The sequence below is a fragment of the Symsagittifera roscoffensis genome, chromosome 7, assembly GCF_963678635.1.
Source record: "Symsagittifera roscoffensis chromosome 7, txSymRosc1.1, whole genome shotgun sequence".
NCBI classification, from domain to species: domain Eukaryota; kingdom Metazoa; phylum Xenacoelomorpha; order Acoela; family Convolutidae; genus Symsagittifera; species Symsagittifera roscoffensis.
Genome location: NC_087068.1, coordinates 46,406,607 through 46,434,060, shown reverse-complemented (window position 1 = coordinate 46,434,060; position 27,454 = coordinate 46,406,607). Strand labels below are relative to the sequence as shown.

Below are 27,454 nucleotides of genomic sequence, written 5' to 3'. Positions count from 1 at the left end.
AGCATGAGTAGCTAGAAAAAGGAAAGGGTCAATCCATCTCCAATGGATTTAATCAGGCATTTCGGGTTCGGGTTCGGGTTTTCGGGTATCGGGTCGGGTTTTCGGGTTTTGAGACAAATTTCGGGTTTCGGGTCGGGTTTCGGGTTCAACAAATTTTCGGGTTCGGGTTCGGGTATTCAATTATGTCGGATTTCTAAAACCCGACTTTTGTTTACTGTTTTCGGTTTCGACAAAAACTTTCCCAATTTTTCTTTTGTTTGAGGTTTTTTACTGAAGAGAAAGTTACACTCTTAAAACGCATCAAATTTATTGCGTCAACGTTCATACCATTTAATCTACCTGAAAATCGGGCATGTCGGGTATCGGGTCGGGTAATCGGGTTTTGAGATCTTTTTCGGGTTTCGGGCCGGGTTTCGGGTTTGAAATGAATGTCGGGTTCGGGTTCGGGTTTGAAGAAACCGTCGGGTTCGGGTTCGGGTTTTAGCTTATCGGGTAATCGGGTTTCGGGTTTGAAAAATGTCGGGTCCCGAAATGCCTGGATTTAATATAGAACTGTCACACAAAAACATATTAAAATAGGTTGTTTGAGCCGTGTTTTTAATGACAATCATGTAGTCTGAGGATCCGAGACTCAGCTATGTGGTTGTGTTCGCATGTAAACGAAAGCTGATCAAAAGCATGTAAACCACAATTCAATCGAAATTTTAAAAATAAAAATTCTAGAATATTCCAACCCTCCTTCGCAATACTTTTTCGTTCCTAAGGCCTTTATTCGTTTTTTCTCGTGTCGCCGGAAGGTTGCGCTGTGCCATCTGGCAGAATGGCACACGATAAAAATCCAGAGTCTTGAATCTAGAGTCTTAGTTACTTTATTGAATTTGCTGAATGAATGATTTTGCTTGAATCTAGAGTCGTGTCGGTAATACTGACACGACTCGGTATGTGAATACTCAATTTAATTTCTTGAGTTCATTTTATGTGATTATGTTGAGATAAGGCGAGTTTTAGGTTGATCCATCTGAAATGTATCAAAGGTCCGCTGTCTGATAGAAACTAACGGTATTCGACCCTGTTTTCAATGGCGTTCGCTTGCTTTAGGTATTTAGAGACCTAACCATGGGGATGTTCTTATTTCTAGAGTGTGGGGGGGGGGCTATTTTGTTAGTAGCTTTTAAGTTGTAACACGATTTGTAGTCTCATGTTTTAAACGAATCGAATTGGCTCCGACTGAATGAGGTGTAAAAGCACAAGCACAAGAGATAGTGTCCCTGGCCCTTGAGCCAATGGTTATAGGGCCTGTTTTTCTTAACCTCATATGTGACATAAGTAGGCGACTGTTACATTATTGCTCATCATTTTGCAATTAAAGTTTATTTTTTAAGAAGTGATTGTGGTCGTGCAGAAGCTGGATAGGGCCCATACCAGCCTTAAATAAATACACCAATAAACAATATAATTACATCAATGAAAAATAAAAAAGATACAAAGTTCTACCACTATCTAAACCCCTTCCGCAAATGTCAACGCCTCTCAAGATCTCGAGCTGAAAAAAGCTAATAAACAGCAAGCCCGATGCGGGAAAAATTGTTATTTAAGCACCCAAAAAGAGCAGAAGGATAAACCCCAAACCAGAAAAATGTCGATACTTTTTCATAACAGTTCAATGAATTCAAACGAGAAGTTTTCTTAATCTGGTTGACTTAATTTTGGACACTGAAAACAAAAGTTACTTTTGTTGACTGCGAGTATCTATTGATTTTTCTCTGCGATTAATCTCTCAGTATGTGTCCTTACATTGTTTGACTTTTCAGTAAAAATGCCGCGCCAAGCAGTGTCTCTGAACAACCTGCTTGAGTTGCAAAATAAGATAAAAAGGGATCCTGTCGGTTATCACGAAGAATTTCTGCAAGCTCACATTCATTTCAAAAGCTCCCTGGACCTTTTTGAACTGGAGCCTAATCAACCTCACAAAACTCTACAGCAGCTTGTACTATTTATTGCCTATATTACACCATGCTACAAGGCAGAACTAGCGGATACTCCAGTATTGTTCAAAACACTTCTGTTAAGACACAAAACGAACATGCATCCTCATCTGAGAATGAGTTTCTGCAAAGCACTCACGTTTTACAGAAACCGCAAAATCATCACGTCACAGTTCGCTACTGAAGTATATTTCGAGTTGTGTACCTGTCAAGATAAGCAACTTCGAAGTTCTATTAAAAAATTGATTAAAGCTGATATCAAAAATATCAACAAAAACCACAAAGACAGGGCACTGAACAGTGAGTTGCAAAACATTGTGTTTTCTAAGTTGAAGGTGCCGAATGTCAGTGTTGCAAAAGTCGCTCTCAACGTTCTTGTAGAAATGTTCAGAAAACGCATTTGGACAGAAGAAAAAGTGGTTAACAGCATTGCGAATTGTTTGTTTTCATCTCATCCCGTCATGTTGGTGAAATCTTTGGCCTTTTTTGTAAAGCGAAATGATGCTGGCGAAATTGATATACCAGATAGTGACAGCGAACACGATGACCTGGAAGAAAAGAAACAAAAACACGAGAAACGTCTCAAAAGTTTGCTACAAGCCAATGTAATCACAAAGAAAACAAAACGGAAAGCACGGAAAATTGAACGAGCAAAAAACTCTTGAAAAAAGAGGAAAAGGAAAATGTTTCTTCCTCAGTAAACATGCCTGCACTGGATCTGATATACGACCCTCAGTCGTTAGCTGAGAAGCTTTTGAAGTTTTTATTAGGTTACAACGGTAAGTTCCACATCAAATTGATGATCATGGACTTGATTTCAAGATTGATTGGCATGCATCAATTAATGGTTCTAAACTTCTATCCGTTCATCCAGAGGTACCTTAACGCACATCAACGTGACGTGACCAAGTGTCTTCTGTTTGCTGCGCAGGCTATCCACGAGGTTGTTCCCAGCGATGTGGTTGAGAAGCTAGTTCGAACTATTTGCTACAATTTCATCACTGACCAGAATGCCGACGAGGTTAGTCTCTCTCTTTCTCTCTCTATCTCTCTCTTTTTCTCTCTCTCCTCTCTTTCTCAATTTTATGATTTAAAGGACTGTTTGCAATAAGGTGCGTGAAAAGTTAAGTAAAAAGAGTGCATAAATTAAGGGCAGCTCGTGGCTGTTCCAGAAGCTCAGAATGTTGCGACCCTGGTTATTATTTCGAAAAAAAATGTTTACAAAAGAAAATGTTTTTTTTTTCAATTGATGATATTTAAATGAAGTATCACATGAAATTATCTTTTCATTTTTGTTACTTAATTCTGCGTGATAATTCCACCTTTGGCCAAACTTCCTTTCAAACTTTGGGGATCGACGTAAAATTCATTTAATTGGCGACGAATGCAGTGCGAAATTGTGCGGTGTTTAGGTTATGGCCGTTGGACTCAATACAGTCCGGGAAATCATTTCACGCTGTCCAAGTGCACTAAACGGGAACCAGGAATTAGTGGACGATCTAGTACAATTCAAACGCCACAGAAACCGAGGAGTAGCCACAGCATCACGATCTATCATTCAGCTGCTTAAAGACATCAATCCGCATTTGTTGAAAAGAAAGGATAGAGGGAAGCCAAGTGAACATATGGCAGGCCTGTTGGAGTCGGAAAAACCGATAATTGCTGGAGCTGAGGTGTTGCTGCAAAGAGAGATAGAGGAAGATAATGAGACGAGTGATCATGAAAATGAAGACGACGAAGAGCAATGGTCTGATGTTGCTTCCGACGCCGAAGCTGAAATGTGTGACAGTGACGACGCTGATGATACTGACGAATGCGAAACGGATGACGAAAGTGAAAAGGAAGGCGGTATTTCTGAAGACCAAGGTGCTTCAGCAGAAGTTCAGAAAAAATTGGACGATGGTACGATTAGAATAGAAAGTTCCGAAGTAGAAACTACAGAAGATCTGTTGAAGTCGAGAATCCTGATAGACGAAGATTTCAAAAAGATCAAAATTGAAACATTGCGTAAGAAAATGCAGTTTGCAAGCAAAGCCAAGAAGCGGAAGATGGAGCAAGCGAGCAAAAAAGGAGGAAAGAAAGTAAAAGTCGATGAAGAAGTGCTAGATATCGGCTCAGATGACTTAGAGAATGAGTCGAGCGAAAGTGAAAATGAGTTGCCAACTTATGAAGCGATTGCAAAAGTGAATATGAAGCGAAGACACGACAAGGATTCAAAGATGGCCTCTGTTTTGGCGGGAAGGGAAGGTCGTGAAAAGTTTGGTCGACCACAGAAAAGACAAAATCCGCATGCAAGCACGACAAACGTTGAAAAGGGCAGAGCGAAAAATTTCATGATGCTACGTCACAAAACGAAAAACAAAAGCCGTACAAGATCATTTGTTGAAAGACAGCAGAAGCTGAGGAACTCGTTGAAAAGGAGGTATCCCAAATGATATAGTTATTGGCTAATAAAATATTTGAAGACCCTTATCTTTAAACGGTGGGGTTGTTAAATTGAAGCAATGCAGTTGGTCTTATCAATTCCTTATCAAATTTTTTATCGTAGCTTTGGTCAGAATTTATTGTGAGATTTGTGAGCAGACGAAGACCGGGTTCTGCAAGTCTTATTTTATATGTTTTTTTGCTTCTGTGTATATGAAGTAAAAATCGCTTCTGTGTTTCAGTTTTTATTTCTTTATCCTTGCGATAAGCAAGGGTATTGCAATCGGGTACTATATATTTTTTCCGTAAATAACTTGATTTACAGGACTCATCTCCTGGATCCTGGACTCATTATTCTACTGGGCCTTTCTGTTGCAACAAAGATGTTTCGAGAATATTAGCAATTTAAAATCCGGCATAATCGAAGTTCGTTTTTATGTTGGTTGAAATTTCTACGTCCTCGGTTTGAAAGTTTCATTTATTTTCAAATTTTTTTGGTCTTTTTTCCCGACATAATAGGGTTCGGTTTGTTTTAACTTGGCCTAGTAGCTTCTTATTGCGTCGTTTGATGAGCGAAAAAGTTTTTGTTAGTGTGTCTGTTCTGTGGGGGAAGGGGGACTTAAATTTTTGAGTTTTTTAAACATTTTTTTTCGGCTTGATGCGTTTCTGCTCAGCTATTTTTTTTTACCGCTTGCTTGTTATAAATTCAATCAACCATCCGGAGGCATCTGGCGTAGTGGTAAAGCAACTGCTTGAGACGGCAAAATCTTGTGGTTTGAATGCGGCAAATAATTTTTGCGCTTTTTCGGACTATCGTCCGTCTGTTTAATTTTGTTGGCTTAGTTACCATGGCCCGACTTTTTTTCAGAATATCAGCTTTGTTTGAAGTTGATGTAACATTTTTGCTGAGATGACAAAGCCGGTAGTTTCATTCCAGTCTGTTTTTTTTTGCAAACTGTAAATTTTCGGCTTGTTTTGATTATTGTCCGTCTGCTTATTTTTGTCGGCTTAGTTCCCGAGAGTGGACTTTTTGAAATTTCGGCTTCTTTCTACCATTCCCAAATCTTCTTAATTTTTACCTTTGCGATCAGCGGAGTGTATTATTAGAAACCTTCTATTTTTGTAATTTAACTCGCAAATAAAAGTGTTGATTAAAAGTTTTCACTTATTTGGAAATTTCACTGAACCTTTATAAATTGCATAGCATCTGTTCTCTGCTTTATTTGTGGCTAGTGTTTGGTACCTAGCAAGCGGCCGTGGTTGAGTGGTCAGTGTGCGAGACTCTTAATCTCTAGGTTGCAGGATTCTCAGACAAGCCGAATTTTTACTAATTCGAGGCTTATTTCTAATTTTTCTTTTTGCACTTTATAGAGCTGCTCTTGTTGTGTTCTCATTAGTTTTTGCGAAGCGTCGCTTCTGTGTTTGTTTTTGTATTGAACAGGGTGCGATGCTCAGCTTCTTCTATTTGTAATTTTTGAAGCTTGACTTCAGTATCTCAATTTCTGAATGGCTATATTCTAATTTCTGAAAGTTAAGCACGGATTCACTTTTTCCGACCCGCTTTGCTGATTTCTATATACTGTTGTTTTTTTTCCTTACGTAGATATTTCTTGCATCGTTTGTTTTCCGTTTTTTACCGTTTCTATAGGAGCGTCAGTTAGCTTGTTCTCGAATTGTTTTCGGTTTGATCTATCGAATAATTGCAGTTTGATAAATTTGTAAATTATTGAAGGTGTCAAATACAAAGCGAGAGAGATATCGCGTCTTCTCGAGTTCTCGAACGTAGTGAAGACTTTTATATAGGTCGTGATGATTATTTGTTTGTTTTTCAGGAAACGTTTTTTCGTTCAGGCTCAAAGTTGATCTTTAGCGATTTGACGTTTAAAGGAAAGCAAACTGCACTATCGAACACCAAATAGTTGAAGGTTACGAAAAAGGTGATCGACTTCTAGTTTCGAAAATAGATTTTATTCAAGATTTCCCAGCGGAATGAAAAATAACTTATTATTCTAGTTTTTTTTCTAATTCATTTAATTTTATCAAAAAAGTGACCAACATATATTTAAGTCGAGCTTTAAGACCATTGCATCGGGAGCTAGTCATGCGGGCTTGACTTAGTCCAATGAACTTTGTTACTTTGGTCGGCTGTAGCCACAGATCTCTAAGCTGGTTATTTGGGTTGCTGCGAAGGCGAAATGCAATATGGGGGCAGGATTCAAGGAAAGTTCGGGCGATTAAGGTCTATTCATTCAAGACAGGTTTTAAAATCGGACTGTAGTTATTTTAGGGAGCCTTTCCGTGGTAGAGGAGTTTTCGGGTAGGCACAACGGGAACTTATGATTTTTTTTTACAATTGACTTTGCCATCATTAATCAGTGCTCTAAAGTATTTTGCTTCAAAAATTGATCTTCAAAATGTAATTCTTCGACCATTTGAAAAATTCGGAGGAACTTGTATTCGGCTGTGCTTTAATTTTTTTTGTTTTGACGCAAAATAAGGTACTACAAATAATAGTCGGAATAGGTCGATTTATACATCATATTAAAGCCCTTGATTCGAACAACTTTTTGAAAAAAACGGGCGTGAGATTTTTTTTGATTTTTAGTCTAAATTCAAGCGAGCGAGCAAGCTTATTTATGCTTAATTTAGACCGTTTACTATAGCTCAATCATGCTTAATTTTATATTTGCTCGAGTAAAATAAGTTTTTGGAGATTTAAATGCCATTATGGGAATCAGTGTCGAGAAAAACCGGTTGAAGTTTTTTTTGATTTATGGTCTAATTTGCAGCCAAAAAATTGAGCATGTAGGCTTATCTAAGCTGAATTTAAGCCGGGGAAACTTAATTTTGATCGAGTAATGTTAGCTTCTGGGATTTTTTAGCGCCGTTTTTGGAATCAAAATATTCAAGAAAATTTTAAAAATTCTGCAAGAAAACCCGGTTTGAATTTTTTGATTTTTGGTCTATTTTCTAGCTAATAAGGTTTGCATGCAGGTTTTTTTAAGCCGTGAAAACTTGGTTTTATTCGATTAAACTTAGTTTTTGAAAAAAAATAAGAAATTTTTGTAAACATTTTTCTTTTTTTAAGTCATTTGTCTACAAAAACTGTGTTCCGATTGGCTTGTTCGACTATAACTGTCGATTGTGCCACACAGAAGAAAGGACATGAATTGTTCTATCTTTGTTTACAATTGGTTTTGATATGGGAAGTAGGTGTATGGAAATCAAGTTACGATATCAGGTGTAATTGTACCGCTTAAAGCTTGTTGCACGGTTATCAGTTTGCATACAGTTGCGTAGGTGGTCAATGGAGTTCGGACAAGACACGGAGAGCTGCTTGTAAGACCGTTTGCAATTTGATCAAGAAAGGTTTGCGGCGTGGGATCAAATTGGGCGGGCATTGTAATATTTTTCTACGAGATGCCTTGTACGTCACAAGCAACCGGTCCTGGCAGAGTTATCAACCATTATACTTACTGTCGACCCGCAAACTCGCTGCCTGATCGTGTAATTATTCATTCTACATATCGTTGTACCGCAACCACGCTACCTGATGCTGTTATCAACCATTATACATAGTGCTTACCCGAAAACCCGCTGCCCGACAATGTTCTCAAACATTATACATATTGTTGACCCGCTGCCTGATAGTGTTATCAGCCATGAGAAGCCTTGTTGACCGACGCTTGGTGTTCGCAACCATTATGGACATCGTTGACCCGCAAACCCACTGCCTAATAGTGGTTTGCTCAAAGATTGGTACTCATCTCGTATCATCTTTGAGCGAATCAAATATGAGAGTGACTATCCCTTAGAATCTATTGCTTCGAATCACGCGTGCTATACATGTCCGCTCGGCTTCTGTGTTTTGCTCTTCGAGTACGTAGGCTTTTGCGGGATCCATATTTGGGAGTTCCAAATTTGGTTGCTTTGCAGGATGTTTACTTGAGATTTATTTTTTGTACGTCTTTACCCTTGCGACTTTACCCTTTTCGGGCACAAGGGACGGTAGGACCGGTGCAACAGGTGCACCCACTATATTCGCAATCAATCAGATTCTCCTAGCCTAGGGGTCGCTAGGATCCACCCCGGCAGCTTTCGTCCCATAGTGCCCCCTATAGGGGGGACAAGGTCTCGTTAGGAGACAAAAACTAAGGGCTTATTACCCGTTAGGGGATCCGGTCACGTCAAAGATAAGTCTGCACAAAAAATGGTGCGCGAGATTCTAGTTGTTAATTGACCTGTATGGGTTGAAAAGTCATTTGTCGACTCTATTCGTGTGGCTTGTACGGAACCTGTATTTTAAAAGGTTTTACCTTTCGTTTGATTGCCTCAGGGTTGATTGCGAGTAGTTTTTAGATTTTGGGATAAATAATATAAATTTTTGGTCAGTCTTGCAGTGTTTTTGTAATACAATACACGATTATGCCGAAATTGGAATCTATCTTAACTTTTAGATTTTACGCTTTCTGGGCACAAGGGGCGCTAAGACTGGTGCACCAGGTGCAACCACTGCATTCGCAGTCAATCATTTTCTCTTGGGCAAGTAACTGCTAGGGGCCGCCTCGGGCAGCCTTTGTCACTTAGTGCTCCCTATAAGGGGGGCGAGGTTTCGTTAGGAGACAAAAATGAAGGGCTTATAACCCGTCAGGGCATCCGGCCACGTCAAGGATAAGTGTGCACAAAAAATGATGCTTGAGATTCTCTTTGCTGTTATTTGACCAATCTGGAAAATGCATTATTGGACCCCATTGTTGAAAACTCATTGGTGAACGCTGTTTCTGTGTGGCTCGTTCGGAGTCTGTCTTAGAAAAGGTAGTCCCTCTGGTTTGATGGCTTCAAAGTTGATTGCGAGTAGCTCTAATATTTTAGCAAAAATATTCCCTAATTTCGGTCATAGTCCCGAATTGTATTTATAATACAATACAGGATTCTGCCTAAATTGGAAATTTTTATTCCTAATTCCATAGACTACTGGTCAGTGGCTACTCCGCTAGGTCGACGATAGTGGTTTGCCCAAAGAGGTTGGCACTCATCTCTTGTCATCCTTGACGGAATCAAATATGAGAGTGGTCATCCTTTAGAATCTAGTGCTTCGAATCACGCGCGCTATACATGTCCGCTCCGCTTCTGTGTTTTGCTATTCGAGTACGTAGGTTTTTGCGAGATCCATTTTTGGGAGTTCCAAATTTGGTTGCTTTGCAGGATGTTTACTTGAGATTTATTTTTTGTACGTCTTTACCCTTGCGATTTTGCCCTTTCTAGGCACAAGGGGCGGTAGGCCCGGTGCAAGAAGTGCACCCACTGCATTCGTAGTCAATCAAGCTCTCTTGGCCTAGAGTCCGCCAGGGTTCACCCACGGCAGCCTTATTTCCATAGTGCCCCCTATTAGGGGAAAAATCTTGTTAGGAGACAAGAACTGAAGGCTTATAACACGTTAGGGGATTCGGCTACGTCAAGGATAAGTGTGCACAAAAAACGTGCGCGAGATTCTCTTTGTTGTTTATTGACCAATGTAGAAAATTACAATCTTGCACCTCAGTGTTGATAAGTCATTTGTTGCCGCTCTTCCTGTGTGTTTGATGGCTTCAAAGTTGATTGCGAGTAGCTCTAATATTTTAGGAAAAATTTTCCCTAATTTCGGTCATAGTCACAAATTGTATTTATAATACAATACAGGATTCTGCCTAAAATTGGAAATTTTTATTCCTAATTCCATAGACTACTGGTCAGTGGCTACTCCGCTAGGTCGACGACAGTGGTTTGCCCAAAGAGGTTGGCACTCATCTCTTGTCATCCTTGAGGGAATCAAATATAAGAGTGGTCATCCTTTAGAATCTAGTGCTTCGAATCACGCGTGCTATACATGTCCGCTCGGCTTTTGTGTTTTGCTCTTCGAGTACGTAGGCTTTTGCGAGATCCATATTTGGGAGTTCCAAATTTGGTTGCTTTGCAGGATGTTTACTTGAGATTTATTTTTTGTACGTCTTTACCCTTGCGATTTTGCCCTTTCTAGGCACAAGGGGCGGTAGGCCCGGTGCAAGAGGTGCACCCACTGCATTCGCAGTCAATCAAGCTCTCTTGGCCTAGAGTCCGCCAGGGTTCACCCGCGGCAGCTTTATTTCCATAGTGCCCCCTATTAGGGGAAAAAATCTTGTTAGGAGACAAGAACTGAAGGCTTATAACCCGTTAGGGGATTCGGCTACGTCAAGGATAAATGTGCACAAAAAACGTGCGCGAGATTCTCTTTGTTGTTTATTGACCTATGTGGAAAAGTAAAATCTTGCACCTCAGTGTTGATAAGTCATTTTTCGCCGCTCTTCCTTGTGTTGCTCGTTCGGAGCCTGTCTTTTAAAAAGTAGTCCCTCTCGTTTGATTGCCTGAAGCTGGATTGAAAATAATGTTACCATTTCGGGATATTTAATTTCAATTTTTGGTCCTTGTCTTACATTAGATTTCTAATACAATGTTCGATTATGCCTTCAAACAGAAAAATTTATCCTAAATTCCAAACAACTACTGCCATAATCGATCAGATAGGGGTTCGCCCTAAGCTTGGCACTCATCTCTTATCATCCTTGAGAGAATCACATATGAGAGTGGTCATCCTTTAGAAACTGTTGTGCTTCGGGTAACTCGTGCGCAAGGTGTCCGCTCCGCTTCTTAGGTGTGCTCTTTGAGTGTGTGGGTTTTTCGTCAGGTGTGTTTCTGAAGCGTTTGTTTTTTTTCTGACGAAAGAGATTTGATGAAATTTGTCGAAGTTGAATATCATCTGAGCTACACCAGGTCGCAAGTAAGTCTAATTCTGATTGTAGTGAGGAAGCACTTCCAAGCTGGCATATTGATATCATCGGCAAGTATAAAAGGTATAGAATTGACGCTGTCGTTCATGTCGAAAACATAAGAAAGATACAACAGATGCCCGAGAATAGACCCTTGTGTGGATCTGCTGGTTATGAAAAGGCAGAATGATTTACTCTGTCCAACTTGAACGTGTATTGTCTTCGGTCATTGAGGTAACTTTTGATAATGAAGAGTAGGCGCCCTCAGACTCCGATACGCTGCAACTTTTTTTTAAACTCATGATTTAGTTTTTCAAACGCCTTTGAGAAGTCGAAGTGGTAAACTGCTTCGATTGCAGCATCAGGATCTTCAATTGTTTTGGAAATTGCGTCAAGATAGCTAAGAAGTTGGGTTATGGGGGATCAGCGCTTTTAAAAAATGAATGATGTTTTGGAAGACACTTTTTTTTGAAGATCTTTGAGATAATGTTCAGTAGCGTGATAGGTCGATATTTAGCAAAATCCGTTTTCGAACCTTTCTGAAAAAATTGCGGTAACCTTGCCAACTTTCCACTCTTCTGGTAAGACACCAGTTTGTTGATTTTTGCGGAACAACTAGCTGATCGACTTGGAAAGCTGCATTGTTTTGTTGTAACAGTTTGGTAAGTTTTCTTTGGATGCTAATTTCACATTCTATTGTCTGTGCATCCTTTTATTTCAAAACTAGCCTGATTAATTTTGGTCGATCTTGTTTTTCCGACACGTTTTTTGAGCATTTATTGACTATTTTTTAAGCATTTAAATAGAAGAACGGCAGAAGATACCGAAACGTTTTTTAAACGAGCTAATTTTTACCGATTTTTACAGATCGTTATGGAAGAAGATACTGATGCCAATGATCATCAGAAACTTATCAATGCTTTCTCTCAAAAGAATAGGAAGGACGTTAGAAGAGAATTAGGAACTACCGGTGAAATCTCGGCTATTGGTGCGCCTACGGCGGCGAATTTTTTATCCTTATCTCAACTGGTCAACTCGTCTGTGAATGTTAAGAAGAGTAAAAATGTAACTTTAAGGCTGAACAAATCTGGAAAAGGAAAGACATTGAAGGCCCAGCCCAATTCAGCTAAAGCCGTAGCAGCCGAAAGAAATGTTGATTTTTCGGCTGTAACGAACCAGGTTTCAGAATGGGAGCCTTTGGTAAAATCTAATCGACAAGCCGAAAAGTTGCTATTTCCCCTTGACAAAGAACCTTTGACACATTTCGCAACAGCTTCTGATATTTCTAAACGCGCAGCTCAGAACCCGTCGACCTTAGAGCAGCAAATTTATGCGACTCTTAAAGCGGCTGGATGCGAAGCGCCGAGCAAGGAAACAGGTTTGACTGCTAAAGAAACCGCATCATTAGATAAGCTGGACTATAATGAAGCGATGCAGCGCTTGAAGGAGCTGAGAAGACACAGGATACTTACCGGACAGCAACTTGCTAGATTCAAGCGCGAAAAATCTGTCAAAAGTAAGAAATTCAAAAGACTGAAAACACGATATAAAATGGAGAAAATGCAGGATGAATTGACTTCAAAAGGTCTCAGCTCAACGTTACGTGATCGACGAATAATCGAACGCACAACACTCAGACACAGGGTTACCGGAAAGTGGGATAGGAAATTGGCTCACTATGCGAAGCATGAGAAAAGTACCCAAGATGAGCTTGAGAGCAAACGGAGAATGAATAAGTCGCTGACTGTCAAACAAGATGACGAAGAGATGAGTGTGGATGAGAGCGATGAATCCGAAGATGAAGAATGGCAAGTAGTGACAAACAAACGAGGACCAAAGCAAACATCCAATCCCGATTCAGAGGAAGCATCTGGCAGCGACAGTGAGCCCCTGGTTGATGACGTTGAAACAGAGGAAGTGATTGAGTTTCGGAAGGATATAAAGGACAACGGAGAAACACCACTAGAAATTGGAGGCGGAATCAAGCGCAAGTATAAATCAGTCCAAAACCAGCTAAATATCAATCCGTCTAGTTTTTTGACCTCCACGTCGCGATCATCTGATGGGAATCGTGATATTTTTCTAGCAACTTCTGTCAATACATCTGCTATTCACGAAGCATTTGAAGACGACGAAGATTTGATCGAAGAAATGCAGGTTGAAGAGGACAAGTCTGAAAAAGAGGAAAATATTTGTGATTTTGGCTGGGGAAGTTGGACTGGTCCTGGGTTATCCACAACAAAAGAAGCTAAACTGAAAGAGTCAAAAAGTAAAAAAGATGACAAGGCTATGAAAAAAAATTTGCCAATGGGCTATGTTGTTTTTAATAATGTACAAAACGAGAAGCTAGCAGAACACCAACTGAAAGTAAGAGATGTTCCATTTGGGTACAAGAAATCAGAAGCTTTTGAGAGTAGTATGAGGCAACCTATTGGCCCGGACTTCAACACTTCAGCCTCATTTAAGTCACTGATTGAACCGAGGATCCGAAAGAAGGTAGGCGTTGTAATTGAACCAATGGCACGAGAAGATGATAAGAAAGAGTCAAAATTTACTTTTTGATTTTGCAATAGATCTTTTTGCTTTAGTGGTATTTGCCTAAATTGTAATTCCATGAAACTGAGTATTAAAAAGAAGAAGTTCATTTTTGTTGCCTTTCAAGCTGCAAAAAGATTCCAGCTTGCAAATTTTTGCGACTTACTGTTTTTGAGAAAAGGATGCAGTTTTTTGTTCCGTAGTGGCCTACTATATCATGCTCTATACGGGAAGAGCAGAAAGGTGTTTGCTTATGAATATTGGAGTTTTATTTATACCCCAATAGTCAGACCCCTTGAATTCATTTCTTGGAGGAAAAAGGTAATACTACTGAAATATTTTGCCACTTTTAGTACATAACCTACCCAAAGAAGCAGTGGCGATGTTACTGGTTCTATACCTTTAAGTTGAAAAGTATCCCTGGTGTTAGGCCTACCATGATCCGTACGCTTTGCTTGAGAGTGAAGAAATATTTCTCAGCTCAAATATATTATTATTGCTTTTATTGCAAATTCGCGGTACACCGCAGGGGTTGAACCCTCAAAAAAATAAACGACTTAATACAAGATGTCAAGGCACCCGGAGCACATGCACGCATATCTCCAGGCACATATGCGATCAATAACATAACTGTTGTCGAAGTATTATGAAAATAACCTCAAGAATCTTGGTTTTAGTCCGCTGCTGGTTAAAATATTCAAAATGTTGAAAAGTCTTGCAGTTCGATACCATAATTTTCCTTGAAGTCTTTGAGTTTAAGTGGCAGTAAGGAGAAGACCTGCATCGATGAGCCACGTGTATCGTAAGTTGGAGAATACCATGATAAGTAACAATCCCCAGGCAGGTCGTATCCATTGTTTAGTATCTTAGACTGTCAGAAGGTCATGAATCTGCATGTTGAGCGATGAAGGTAATGTGTTCGGGGTTTTTAAACGCTGCTGGTTAGCAGCACTAGGAAAACGTAGTATCCAATCATCCTTCGTTGAGTTTGCTCTATTGCTTTCAAATCTGTACTGGATGGATACCTCACCTTGCTGCAATATAACACTATGGGAAGTTTCATCGACTTGTCTATTTTTAATTTTTGTAGATGTTGCAGGCGAGGCGAAGTGTTGCGTTTGACAAGTTACAGGCTCTGATTAGCTTTGTTACAACATGCCTTCAGAATGTAAGTGCTCCACTTTAAGTCCTGAGTTAGAATAAGACCCAAGTCTTTCTCCTCGTGTGAATGCGAAATATTTTGCGCGAAGCGTTTGATTTATTACTGCGAAATGCAAAATACTGAGCGAAGCGTTTGATTTATTACTGCCGAAAGAGATGTGATGACCCTTTCCGAAGTTGAATATCATCTGGTTTGAGCTACATCAAGTCCCAAGTAAGTCTAAATCTCATTGTAGTGACGAAGCCATTCCAAGCTGGCATAATGATATCAGTTAATTATCATCGGCAAACATAAAAGGCTGAGAATTGATGCTGTCGTTCATGACGAAAGCGAAAACAAGAAATAACAAATGCCCAAGAATGGATCCTTTTGATGGGTTATGAAAAGGCATGATGACTTAGTCTCTCCAACTTGAACGTATTGTCTTCGGTCAGTGAGGTAACTTTTGATAATCTGGAGGAGGCGCCCTCAGGCTCCGATACGCTGCAACTTATTAACCAAACTGTCATGATTTAGTTTGTCGAACGCTTTTGAGAAGTCGAGGAGGTAAACTGCTCGGACAACAGCACCAGGGTTTTCAATGCCTTTGTAAATTGCTTCAAGATAGCAAAGAAGTTCTGAATTTTATGGGAGATCTGAAAACCGAATCGATGATTTGGAATACAATAAACAGCATGCTGGTAAAGAGAGGGAAAGACAATTTTTGTTCAGCAGCGTGATAGGTCGATAGTTAAAAAAATCAGTTTTCGGAGCTTTCTTTAAAAAAAATTAACTTTACCAACTTTCCACTCTTCTTTAAAGACACCATTTTGTTAATTCTTGCTGAACAACTAGCCGATCGACTTGGAGAGCTCCGTTGTGTTTGTGAAGAGCGCTGGAGGTACCTCTCGATTTCGTGACATGCAAAAATTGTGAGATTTTTAAGTTTTTTTTCGGATATGTAATGATTGTCAGTAATAGTATCAGAGTATGGTAGTTGGAATGTTTCGAGGTTTAAACTGCGCACTGTTGAGTCAAGGTTGATGCTGTAGAATTTCCCAAGGAAACTGTTGGTGGATGAGCAAGCTTTGAGATATTTGAAAAGATGCTTGAATTTTGGTTTTCTGCGAGATTTCCGTGATAAGAAGCTTGGTCCTCTTCGATACAGGGAGAGGTTTCAGCTTCCTTATTTGGTGTCAAAGGCTGTGGCTCAGAGCTTTTTTTGACGCGGTTTTGAGGAGCAAACATTTTTATTTACGAGTTATGAGGGGGACAATAAAAACAATGACGTGTCTGTTCAAGAGTTGTCTTAGTTACCGCTATAAGTTTTCTTTCGACGGTTTTTACCCTCGTTTAACATTCATTTTTTTATTCGTGGGCATCTGTTTTTGAAATAATTTTATTTCAAGAAAAAATCAAGACAATTATTTCAGAGATCGATTTTTTCGTTCGGTTTTTTCGGCTTTCATCTAATTTTTCGTCAGACATCTGATGGTGTTATCGAACTTTACACACATGGTGACCGCAAAACCTCTACCTGATAGTGTTTTTAACCAATATACATATTGATTACACGCGAACCCGCTGCCTGTTATCTATTATATATTTAAATGCGGGCTTCACTATCTCGCCATGTTTAATCTTTTTCAACGTATTATTTTGCCATGTTTAACAAAAGAATTTTTTCACGTTTAAGCTATATCGTATATTGCTATGGTTAAGATTTTTTCCAATTTTCCAGTTTGAAATCAGTTTTTACTTCACCAAAATTGAAACTAGCAACCCAATAGTGAGATGCTGTCAGGGTTTCCCCGGATGTTGCGATTTCGGCCTCCATGTTTCAATAACGGTTTTCTGCAATTTTCAAGATGTTTCAAAAATTTCTGGAAAACTTCAATTATTTAAGTTTCTGAAAATTTGAAATCTGCAACCCTGTAGTCTCAGGGGTTGCGAATCTTGCCTCCTCCAAATTACACTTCTCAAATCATAGTAGTTTTCGAAATATGACGTTTTTTTATGATTTTTTCAAAAATTTTCGAAAAACTTAAAGTTTAAGAAAAATCAAAAATTTCAAAGATCTCAATCCTGTAGTTGGAAACTGTGAGGATACTCTCAGGAGTTGCGGATCTTGCCTCTGAATATGACTGCTCACATCCTTTTAGTTTTCGAGATTTGATATTTTTAGGATTTTTTTCAAGATTTTTTTGAAAGAATTTAGATATAAATATTATCACAAAATTTGAAATTCCCACCTCTATAGTGAGGCTCTGTCAGGGTACTCCCAGGAGTTGTCAGTGTTCACTATCTCGCCATGTTTAAGCTTCTTCGACGTATTATTTTTGCATGTTTAACAAAAGAATTTTTTCACGTTTAAGCTATATCGTATATTGCTATGGTTAAGATTTTTCCAATTTTCCAGTTTGAAATCAGTTTTTACTTCACCAAATTTGAAATAAGCAACCCAATAGTGAGATGCTGTCAGGGTTTCCCCGGATGTTGCGATTTCGGCCTCGATGTTTCAAGATGTTTCAAAAATTTCTGGAAAACTTCAATTTTTTAAGTTTCTGAAAATTTGAAATCTGCAACCCTGTAGTCTCAGGGGTTGCGAATCTTGCCTCCAAATTATACTTCTCAAATCATCGTAGTTTTCAAGATATGACGTTTTTTTAGAATTTTTTCAAAAATTTTCGAAAAATTTAAAATTTAAGAAAAATCAGAAAGTTTGAAGATCTCAATCCTGTAGTTGGAAACTGTGAGGATACTCTCAGGAGTTGCGGATCTTGCCTCTGAATATGACTGCTCACATCCTTTCAGTTTTCGAGATTTGATGTTTTTAAGGATTTTTTTCAAGATTTTTTGAAAGAATTTAGATATAAATAATATCACAAAATTTGAAATTCCCACCTCTATAGTGAGGCGCTGTCAGGGTACTCCCAGGAGTTGTCAGTGTTTTTTCCAAATATGACTTCTCAAATCCTTGTAGTTTTTGAGATATGACGTTTTTTGTGTTTTTTTTAAAAAAAGTTTTCAGAAAACCTAAATATAATTTAATTTCTTCTAAATTTGAATTTCCCAACCGTTTAGTTTGGGGCTGTCAGAGTGCTCTCAGGTGTTGCAAATGTTGCCTCGAAATGTGACTGCTCAAGTCTTTGTAGTTTTTAGATATGACGTTTTTTGTTATTTTTTCTTTAAAATTTTCAGAAAACTTAAATTTTTTTCTTCGAATTTTGAAGTTCCTAACCCCCTGTAGTTGGAGGATATCAGAGTACTCTCAGGGATTACGAGAGATCTTGCCTCGAGTTGTGGCTGCTCAAATCTTCGGTTGTTTTCGAGATAAGACGTTTTTTTCAGTTTTTTTTTTAGAAAACTTAATTTTAAGTTTCTCAAAGTTTGAAATTCCCAACGCTGTAGTTGGGTACTATAAGAGTTCTCTCAGGAGTTGTAAATCTTGCGTCTAAATGCCACCGCTCAATTAGTTTTAGAATATTAAAGTTTTTCAAAGACTTAAGATATAAAAAACCTAGTGGTGTTTAAAGTTTTGAATTGAAAAGAATTTTTTTTAAATTTGAAATTGCCAACCCTGTTTTTCGGTGCTGTCAGAGTACACTCAAAGGATGCTGATTTTTTTCCCAATATAACGTTTTTTACGAGTTGTTAAAAATTCGAAGCACCGGAGGTGCGTTACTATCTAGTTGTTATGAACTATATATAATATTTGATCTTACAATAAGGCTTTTCCGGCCTAGAGTCCACCCCGGAGCAGCCTTCGCCCCATATTGATGCCTATAAAATATCAAATATGAATCTCCCACAACAACTACACCAACAACTGCATCAGCGCGAGATCTCTCTGTTGTTGATTGACCAATATCCAAAGTGCATTCGTGCACCTCTGTTGAAAAGTCTTTTGTCGCCGCTATTCCTGCGTGGTTCGTACAGAGCCTGTCTGTTGAAAAGTGGTACCTCACATTCGATTGCCTCAAGGTTGATTGCGAATAGTTTTTAGGTTTTGGGATAAATAGTCTCTTTTTGGGTCATAGTCTTGCATTGTATTTAAAATACTATATGCGATTCTGCCATGTCTTGTTTATATGAAATTCCAAAAGCTGCTGCCTGGCTCGACCCCATAGTGAAGTCTCCAAAGAACGGTGCTCATCCACTATCATCCTTGAGGGAATCAAATGAATGTGAGATTTGTCATCCTTTGGAAAAGGCATTGTTTTGGGTCACTCGTGCGCTGCGTGTCCGCTCTGTTTTGGATCCTCTTCTGAGTTGCGCTCTTTGAGTACATAGGCGTTTTGCTGAGTTGTGTTCTCTGAACACGCAGGACTTGAGTGATGCAATTGTTGGTGTAGTTGTTGTGGGATATTCGTATTTGGTTGTTTTGCAGGATGCACACTTGAGATTACTTAATTGTGCGTCTTGCAAAATTGTGTTGGGTGTGAAGTCAGAAAATATGAGCAAGCTCCATTGTGATTTAGGTTCATATTTGATTTTTGCTCTTTGAGAACGTGGCTCTATTTTTTCCGTTGAACTCCTCTGTTCATCAACCAATCTTATAGTGACATATGTATTTGCGATAATTTGTTTGCATACCTATGATTTTTTAAAGCATCTTTTGAGTTCGTGTTGCCATATGTTCTCCCATATGCTCAGATTTCAGTATGTATCATCGAATTTATTTATCGCTTGCAAAAATCGAATCAAATTATTGTATTTGAAAAATAAAAACCTCATCATCACGCATGCCCAAGTTTTCAACTCCATTTCTGTTTTCTTTTTTTTTCAAATACAATGAGTTGAAAGCTTGTGCATACAAGGTGATAAGGTTTTCGTGATTCGGTTGATCATGTTTGCGATTGAAAATTAGAACAATTTCTCTAATTTTTGTTCAACGATCAGACGATCTTTCAGATCTCCATCCATGCTAATTATTGTCTGTTGCATGTCCAGCAAAAAAGTTCTTTTACGTCAAGTGCTTTTTTCCTGTCTGTTTCCTTCGGCTCTGGGCATGTTAGAAGACCAATCGTGTTTTAGGTAGGTTGTTTGTTTTTGTCAGTGATCTCGTTATTATCTAGTCTTTGCAAAAGGCTCCATCGTTTTTTATTGGAGGAACATAATACTAGGTTCTTCTTGCAAAATAGTGGAAAATGTTTTAAAGGACTGAAAATCTTAAATCGCGATTTGTTTTATAAGATTATGCCCTGTACATGGTCAATTGGTAGTATATCAACTGTTCCGCCGACCAGGATGACACTACTGTACTTCATTTAGAAAGATCGGGCTATAAATTTTTTTGAAGCTGCCGAGAACAAAACACTAGACGATCCATTGGGTGTTGCTCTATTTTTCGAAAATTTTGACGCCCCCTTTTTTTTTTTTTTAGGTCGACCAAATTGATTTCCCGAGCTCTTCTAAAGCACTAAAAGGTCCCTGTTTTTGCCAAATTTTCTGCGCCGCAGGCAAATTTTTGAAAAAACAGGTCAAAAAAAGCCGTTTTTAGGCACTTTTTGAAAAATTTTGACAAAAAAATCGCGTTTTTTTGGCGCGCGCTCCCCCTCAAAGTTAGTATATATTGGCGCCAAAGGCGCCTTTAGAAAAATTTTAGGGTCGGTCGGCAAAAAATGGATTTCTTAAAAAGTACCAAAGGTTTCCATGTTATTTTCAGACAGAAAGATGCGTCAGCTGAAAGAGCAAGAAATGAAATCGGTGATTGAGAAGTTGATGAAATACATCGGAGACAATGTGCGGAAACTAATCGAGAGAACAGATCACCATTACAGCTTCAGGTTGCACAACGACCGCGTGTTTTACGCCAGAGAAGATGTCATCACTGCCGCAATCACAGTCCCACGCAAAAAGATCATCTCAGTCGGAACTTGCATTGGAAAGTTCACAAAAACAGGAAAATTCAAACTTCTAATAACCGCTTTGCCAGTAATTGCTGATTACGCACAGTATAAAGTATGGCTCAAGCCCAGTTCAGAGCAATCTTTTTTGTATGGCAATCACGTGACTAAAGGGGGCTTGGGGCGTATCACAGAAAATACACCGGCGTATGCGGGTGTTGTCGTGTATTCGATGGGCGATGTGCCGCTGGGTTTCGGAGTATCAGCGAGGTCAACAGCTGATTGCAGAAGAGCCCAACCGATAACGAATGTTTTGCTGCATCAGAGTGATGTGGGAGAGTACATTCGGTCCGAGTCAGAACTGTTGACCTAAATCGAATTGTTTTGTTGTTTTTACTCTCGTGAGAATTTAATTCTTCAAAAGAAATTTTCAAGCCACGGATGAATTACCAGGTCTGAAAATTGCAGCAAGATAAGTCAAAGAAAAATTTTTGTACAGCTGTATCGCTTCAATGCTCAAGTTTCATTTCATATTGATCAAGGATTTTTTAGTCTAAACTCCGAATATCGAAAAAAAATCGCACCCCTAAAGTTTTTCAAATTCGGGCTGTAGTGTTTGTTTTTGACTTGGTTTTTTTGCTTTCGTGGTTGTCCCCGCTTTCAGGCATCCTTTTAATTTCATTCTTCGAAGAAATAATTTTTGAAAACTATTTAGATAGCTTGACAACTTAAACGGCTCCATTTGGGATGTTCAAGAATGATCTACAAAAAGTGCTGCAAAAAGTCGAAGTTCTTTCCCTCGATTTCTGCTTAACCCGGGAAGCGCAGCTGTAGAAAAGTTGTTTCCCAGTGCAACTATTTTCGAGAACTTGATCTTAAAATAACTTCAAATTTGAGACAAAAGAAATCGGTTTCAGATTTAACATGGAACCCATTGCTTATTGCGTTGCTTTAGTGGAGAAGAACAAGCGCCTTTTGCAAAAAATATGCCAATTGAAATCGAAGTTAAAATAAACCGAGAAGAGATGAAGAGATGGCAAAAAACAGAAGAAGAAACAATTGCAAACAATGGTTCTTCAGCTGATGATAATTCATCAATGAACCCTAGTAGTATAGCAAATAATAGCCGAGATGGTCAGATTCAAAACTTAACTTCAGATGAAAGTGAAAGGGTCAAATAAGTCGAAGAAAACTTTTACGCCATGAAAGCAAAGCTGCTTGCCATGCAAAACAACTCCACACGACTCTTGAATGCTAAACAACATAGATGCCGAGAACTTGAAGCTAAATCTTCAGACCTTGCTCCCAAAGATTTGCTCACGAAGTTAGTTCAGGAAAAACGAAAAATATTCAGCTTTTGGGTGCTAAAATCAACAGGAATGGTCAACAATGTTGACCGGTTCAACCATGTCCTAAATGGTTGCTAACGCCATGCACCCAAACAAGTACCTCCAGCTTTAGATGGTCCCCAGTAATTGTGATTTCGGTTAGTGAATCTTTTGAAGTTGTGAGATTTTCATCTCACCCCGTAATGACCAATTGAGCTATCTCCAGCCAAGGATAATTGGCAAAATCAACGGAAAAGACATCGCCGAACGCGAACAGGTCGATAATGTATAAAGTATCACGCAGGCTGAAAAAATTTGCAGCAGCAGTAAAAATTCCGAACTGCAGCAGTAATTCCGACCTAGTCAGCCAACCAGAGGACGATTAACAGAGTAAAACAGGAAGAACGGCCCAGAATGCAGGAACCCCAGTCCTTAATTGATTTTGAACTGCCAGAGTTGCTGAAAGTGGCACACAGTGGCGAGCGTTTCCTTCATTTTGACTCTGGACCTAACGATACCAAGCGAAAAATGATGCTTCGACTTTGAATTTCCCAAACGAGCCACCATTGATTTCGAAATAGCGGTCAAAAATGCGTTCAATTAAATATCCAAAAATGTACAATGTCAATACTGCTATTTCCATTTGAGCCAAAGCGTCTGGGGTCACATTCAATCTACTGAGAATACAAACAACTACAGACTAGATCTAGAATTCCGCGAGCATGTCCGAATGCTGCTGAGTATCGCTTTCCTGCCTGTAAGTGATGTTTCTACTGCTTTTGAAACTCTTCAGAAGACATGCCCTGAGACAGCCCACCCAATCTTCAATTACTTTGGTCGGCTCTCGGAGGACAATTACGTTGGTCGGCTCTCGGCGGCAAATGGAACTCCTCAAAACCCCAGATTTGACGTTGACAGCTGGAGATGTCATCAACGTGTGATAACCGGGCGACCCAGAACCAACAATGCTGTTGAAGGTTGGAATAGCAACTTCGTTAAGCTCGTGAACGGCAAGCACTCATCATTTCCCAAACTCAAAGAAAAGTTTCAGGACGAACAGAAAAATGCTGAATTTTGACCGAAAAAATGTGTGCCGGGCAAATAGTGTCTTGTTATAAAACCTCTTCAGGTCAAACTTGACAAAAACTTGTCCGAACTAGTTGCGGCCTACGACTCAAGTAAATTTCTGAGTTTCCTAAAAGGATGCAGCAGCAACATGAAACTATATTTCAAAGTAATTTTTTTTCCAAAGTTGATATTGCGAAGCAATAATTTTTAATAAATTTTTTTAAGTTGAACTTTTTCCCAGAAAATTTCAAAATTGAGCAAGACCCGTTTTGAAAACGGCAAATGATCAATGTAATCAAGCTTGTCCTATTCTCTTTCCTTTTGGCTCCATCAAGTCAACAATTTCAACTTTGCTCCAGTTTACCCAATTTTGGGTTTTTACAATTTCAAATATTGACCAAATTACAAAAGATTTTTGTCGAAAATTACGCAGGTCAAATCAACGAAATTTATTTCGCAAAACAGTTTCAGACAATTTTGTCTGCGACATGTCTGGTACATTTTTATAATTTCGGGTTCTTTGGTCAAGGACACAAATGTCTATGCACCCAAACAAGTACCTCCAGCTTTAGATGGTCCCCAGTAATTGTGATTTCGGTTAGTGAATCTTTTGAAGTTGTGAGATTTTCATCTCACCCCGTAATGACCCATTGAGCTATCTCCAGCCAAGGATAATTGGCAAAATCAACGGAAAAGACATCGCCGAACGCGAACAGGTCGATAATGTATAAAGTATCACGCAGGCTGAAAAAATTTGCAGCAGCAGTAAAAATTCCGAACTGCAGCAGTAATTCCGACCTAGTCAGCCAACCAGAGGATGATTAACAGAGTAAAACAGGAAGAACGGCCCAGAATGCAGGAACCCCAGTCCTTAATTGATTTTGAACTGCCAGAGTTGCTGAAAGTGGCACACAGTGGCGAGCGTTTCCTTCATTTTGACTCTGGACCTAACGATACCAAGCGAAAAATGATGCTTCGACTTTGAATTTCCCAAACGAGCCACCATTGATTTCGAAATAGCGGTCAAAAATGCGTTCAATTAAATATCCAAAAATGTACAATGTCAATACTGCTATTTCCATTTGAGCCAAAGCGTCTGGCGTCACATTCAATCTACTGAGAATACAAACAACTACAGACTAGATCTAGAATTCCGCGAGCATGTCCGAATGCTGCTGAGTATCGCTTTCCTGCCTGTAAGTGATGTTTCTACTGCTTTTGAAACTCTTCAGAAGACATGCCCTGAGACAGCCCACCCAATCTTCAATTACTTTGTTCGGCTCTCGGAGGACAATTACGTTGGTCGGCTCTCGGCGGCAAATGGAACTCCTCAAAACCCCAGTTTTGACGTTGACAGCTGGAGATGTCATCAACGTGTGATAACCGGGCGACCCAGAACCAACAATGCTGTTGAAGGTTGGAATAGCAACTTCGTTAAGCTCGTGAACGGCAAGCATCCATCATTTCCCAAACTCAAAGAAAAGTTTCAGGACGAACAGAAAAATGCTGAATTTGACCGAAAAAATGTGTGCCGGGCAAAGAGTGTCTTGTTATAAAACCTTTTCAGGTCAAACTTGACAAAAACTTGTCCGAACTAGTTGCGGCTTACGAACTAAGTAAATTTCTGAGTTTCCTAAAAGGATGCAGCAGCAACATGAAACTATATTTCAAACTTATTTTTTTTCCAAAGTTGATATTGCGAAGCAATAATTTTTAATAAATTTTTTTAAGTTGAACTTTTTCCCAGAAATTTTCAAAAATGAGCAAGACCCGTTTTGAAAACGGCAAATGATCAATGTAATCAAGCTTGTCCTATTCTCTTTCCTTTTGGCTCAATCAAGTCAACAATTTCAACTTTGCTCCAGTTTACCCAATTTTGGGTTTTTACATTTTCAAATATTGACCAAATTACGAAAAAATTTTGTCAAAAATTACCCAGGTCAAATCAAAGAAATTAATTTCGCAAAACAGTTTCGGACATTTTTGTCTGGGACATATGTCTGGTACAATTTGATAATTTCGGTTTGTTTTGTCAAGGACACAAATGTCTATGCACCCAAACAAGTACCTCCAGCTTTAGATGGTCCCCAGTAATTGTGATTTCGGTTAGTGAATCTTTTGAAGTTGTGAGATTTTCATCTCACCCCGTAATGACCCATTGAGCTATCTCCAGCCAAGGATAATTGGCAAAATCAACGGAAAAGACATCGCCGAACGCGAACAGGTCGATAATGTATAAAGTATCATGCAGGCTGAAAAAATTTGCAGCAGCAGTAAAAGTTCCGAACTGCAGCAGTAATTCCGACCTAGTCAGCCAACCAGAGGATGATTAACAGAGTAAAACAGGAAGAACGGCCCAGAATGCAGGAACCCCAGTCCTTAATTGATTTTGAACTGCCAGAGTTGCTGAAAGTGGCACACAGTGGCGAGCGTTTCCTTCATTTTGACTCTGGACCTAACGATACCAAGCGAAAAATGATGCTTCGACTTTGAATTTCCCAAACGAGCCACCATTGATTTCGAAATAGCGGTCAAAAATGCGTTCAATTAAATATCCAAAAATGTACAATGTCAATACTGCTATTTCCATTTGAGCCAAAGCGTCTGGCGTCACATTCAATCTACTGAGAATACAAACAACTACAGACTAGATCTAGAATTCCGCGAGCATGTCCGAATGCTGCTGAGTATCGCTTTCCTGCCTGTAAGTGATGTTTCTACTGCTTTTGAAACTCTTCAGAAGACATGCCCTGAGACAGCCCACCCAATCTTCAATTACTTTGTTCGGCTCTCGGAGGACAATTACGTTGGTCGGCTCTCGGCGGCAAATGGAACTCCTCAAAACCCCAGTTTTGACGTTGACAGCTGGAGATGTCATCAACGTGTGATAACCGGGCGACCCAGAACCAACAATGCTGTTGAAGGTTGGAATAGCAACTTCGTTAAGCTCGTGAACGGCAAGCATCCATCATTTCCCAAACTCAAAGAAAAGTTTCAGGACGAACAGAAAAATGCTGAATTTGACCGAAAAAATGTGTGCCGGGCAAAGAGTGTCTTGTTATAAAACCTTTTCAGGTCAAACTTGACAAAAACTTGTCCGAACTAGTTGCGGCTTACGAACTAAGTAAATTTCTGAGTTTCCTAAAAGGATGCAGCAGCAACATGAAACTATATTTCAAACTTATTTTTTTTCCAAAGTTGATATTGCGAAGCAATAATTTTTAATAAATTTTTTTAAGTTGAACTTTTTCCCAGAAATTTTCAAAAATGAGCAAGACCCGTTTTGAAAACGGCAAATGATCAATGTAATCCAGCTTGTCCTATTCTCTTTCCTTTTGGCTCAATCAAGTCAACAATTTCAACTTTGCTCCAGTTTACCCAATTTTGGGTTTTTACATTTTCAAATATTGACCAAATTACGAAAAAATTTTGTCAAAAATTACCCAGGTCAAATCAAAGAAATTAATTTCGCAAAACAGTTTCGGACATTTTTGTCTGGGACATATGTCTGGTACAATTTGATAATTTCGGTTTGTTTTGTCAAGGACACAAATGTCCCGAGACACAAATGTCTATGCACCCAAACAAGTACCTCCAGCTTTAGATGGTCCCCAGTAATTGTGATTTCGGTTAGTGAATCTTTTGAAGTTGTAAGATTTTCCTCTCACCTAGTAATGACCAATTGAGCTATCTCCAGCCAAGGAAAACTGGCAAAATCACCGGAAAAGACATCACGGAACGCGAACAGGTCGATAATATATAATTATCACGCAGGCCTGAAGAATTTGTTGATACAGAAAAAAATCGAAAATTTGTTATGTTCGTTTTGAGTTATCATTGCTTCGAGGTAAGTAAGTTATCTAATCTGTTTGGTTCTCTATTATTATATCTTAACACCTAAAATGGTTCTCCTCGGCACCTTAATGTATGTAACCGCACATATTTCTTCATTTGAAACTGAAAAATTTTGGTTAAATATTAACTAATTTGATGATTTCTTACTTACACTGAAAGTAGTTGTGAGTTTTGATGTTGTTCATTTTGGTGTTCCATGTTCGTTCAAGAATCTGGTTCATGTTTTTGTTAGAAGTTTCAAGTGGTTATAAACATCTATCAAGTTTAATTGAGCGATAGGCCCCCTCGCGGGGAGATGGCTCAATTGGTCTGAAACTTGGAACACATCCCCGAAGCTGACCCAAACCTTTCCAGTCGCGTTGTGATTGGCAATTAGAAGGCCATGATAGCGTAATGCTTGAATATCACCTTGATGGCGTAAATGCTCGAATACGACTCAGACTGCAACTTTCAGATAGTTTTTCATCTATTTGTTCTGGATTTTTTT

The 27,454-nt window shown here is 39.1% G+C and overlaps 4 protein-coding genes across 7 annotated transcripts in view; 3 read left to right on the top strand and 1 right to left on the bottom strand.

Moving 5' to 3' along the window:
* Positions 1-27,454, bottom strand: part of LOC134851561 (ranBP2-like and GRIP domain-containing protein 3) — a 315,621-nt gene that overhangs the window by 282,964 nt on the left and 5,203 nt on the right. The window lies entirely within an intron of this gene.
* LOC134851642 (protein SDA1 homolog) lies at positions 1,790-4,504 on the top strand. Its single transcript, XM_063867818.1, is given in 3 exon segments — positions 1,790-2,641; positions 2,644-3,006; positions 3,398-4,504. Coding segments are annotated over 3 exon segments (2,211 nt in total). The 5' UTR covers positions 1,790-1,816; the 3' UTR covers positions 4,421-4,504.
* Positions 12,057-13,769, top strand: LOC134851504 (uncharacterized). Its single transcript, XM_063867625.1, has one exon. The coding sequence runs from the start codon at positions 12,065-12,067 to the stop codon at positions 13,751-13,753; it is 1,689 nt and encodes a 562-aa protein (XP_063723695.1). The 5' UTR covers positions 12,057-12,064; the 3' UTR covers positions 13,754-13,769.
* On the top strand, positions 20,540-21,143 carry LOC134851565 (60S ribosome subunit biogenesis protein NIP7 homolog). Its single transcript, XM_063867707.1, has one exon. It carries the CDS (start codon positions 20,544-20,546, stop codon positions 21,087-21,089), a length of 546 nt encoding a protein of 181 aa, XP_063723777.1. The 5' UTR covers positions 20,540-20,543; the 3' UTR covers positions 21,090-21,143.

Coding starts and splice junctions, on each gene's coding strand:
- LOC134851504 (XM_063867625.1), top strand. CDS start 12,065: ATGGAAGAAGATACTGATGCCAATGATCATCAGAAACTTATCAATGCT.
- LOC134851565 (XM_063867707.1), top strand. CDS start 20,544: ATGCGTCAGCTGAAAGAGCAAGAAATGAAATCGGTGATTGAGAAGTTG.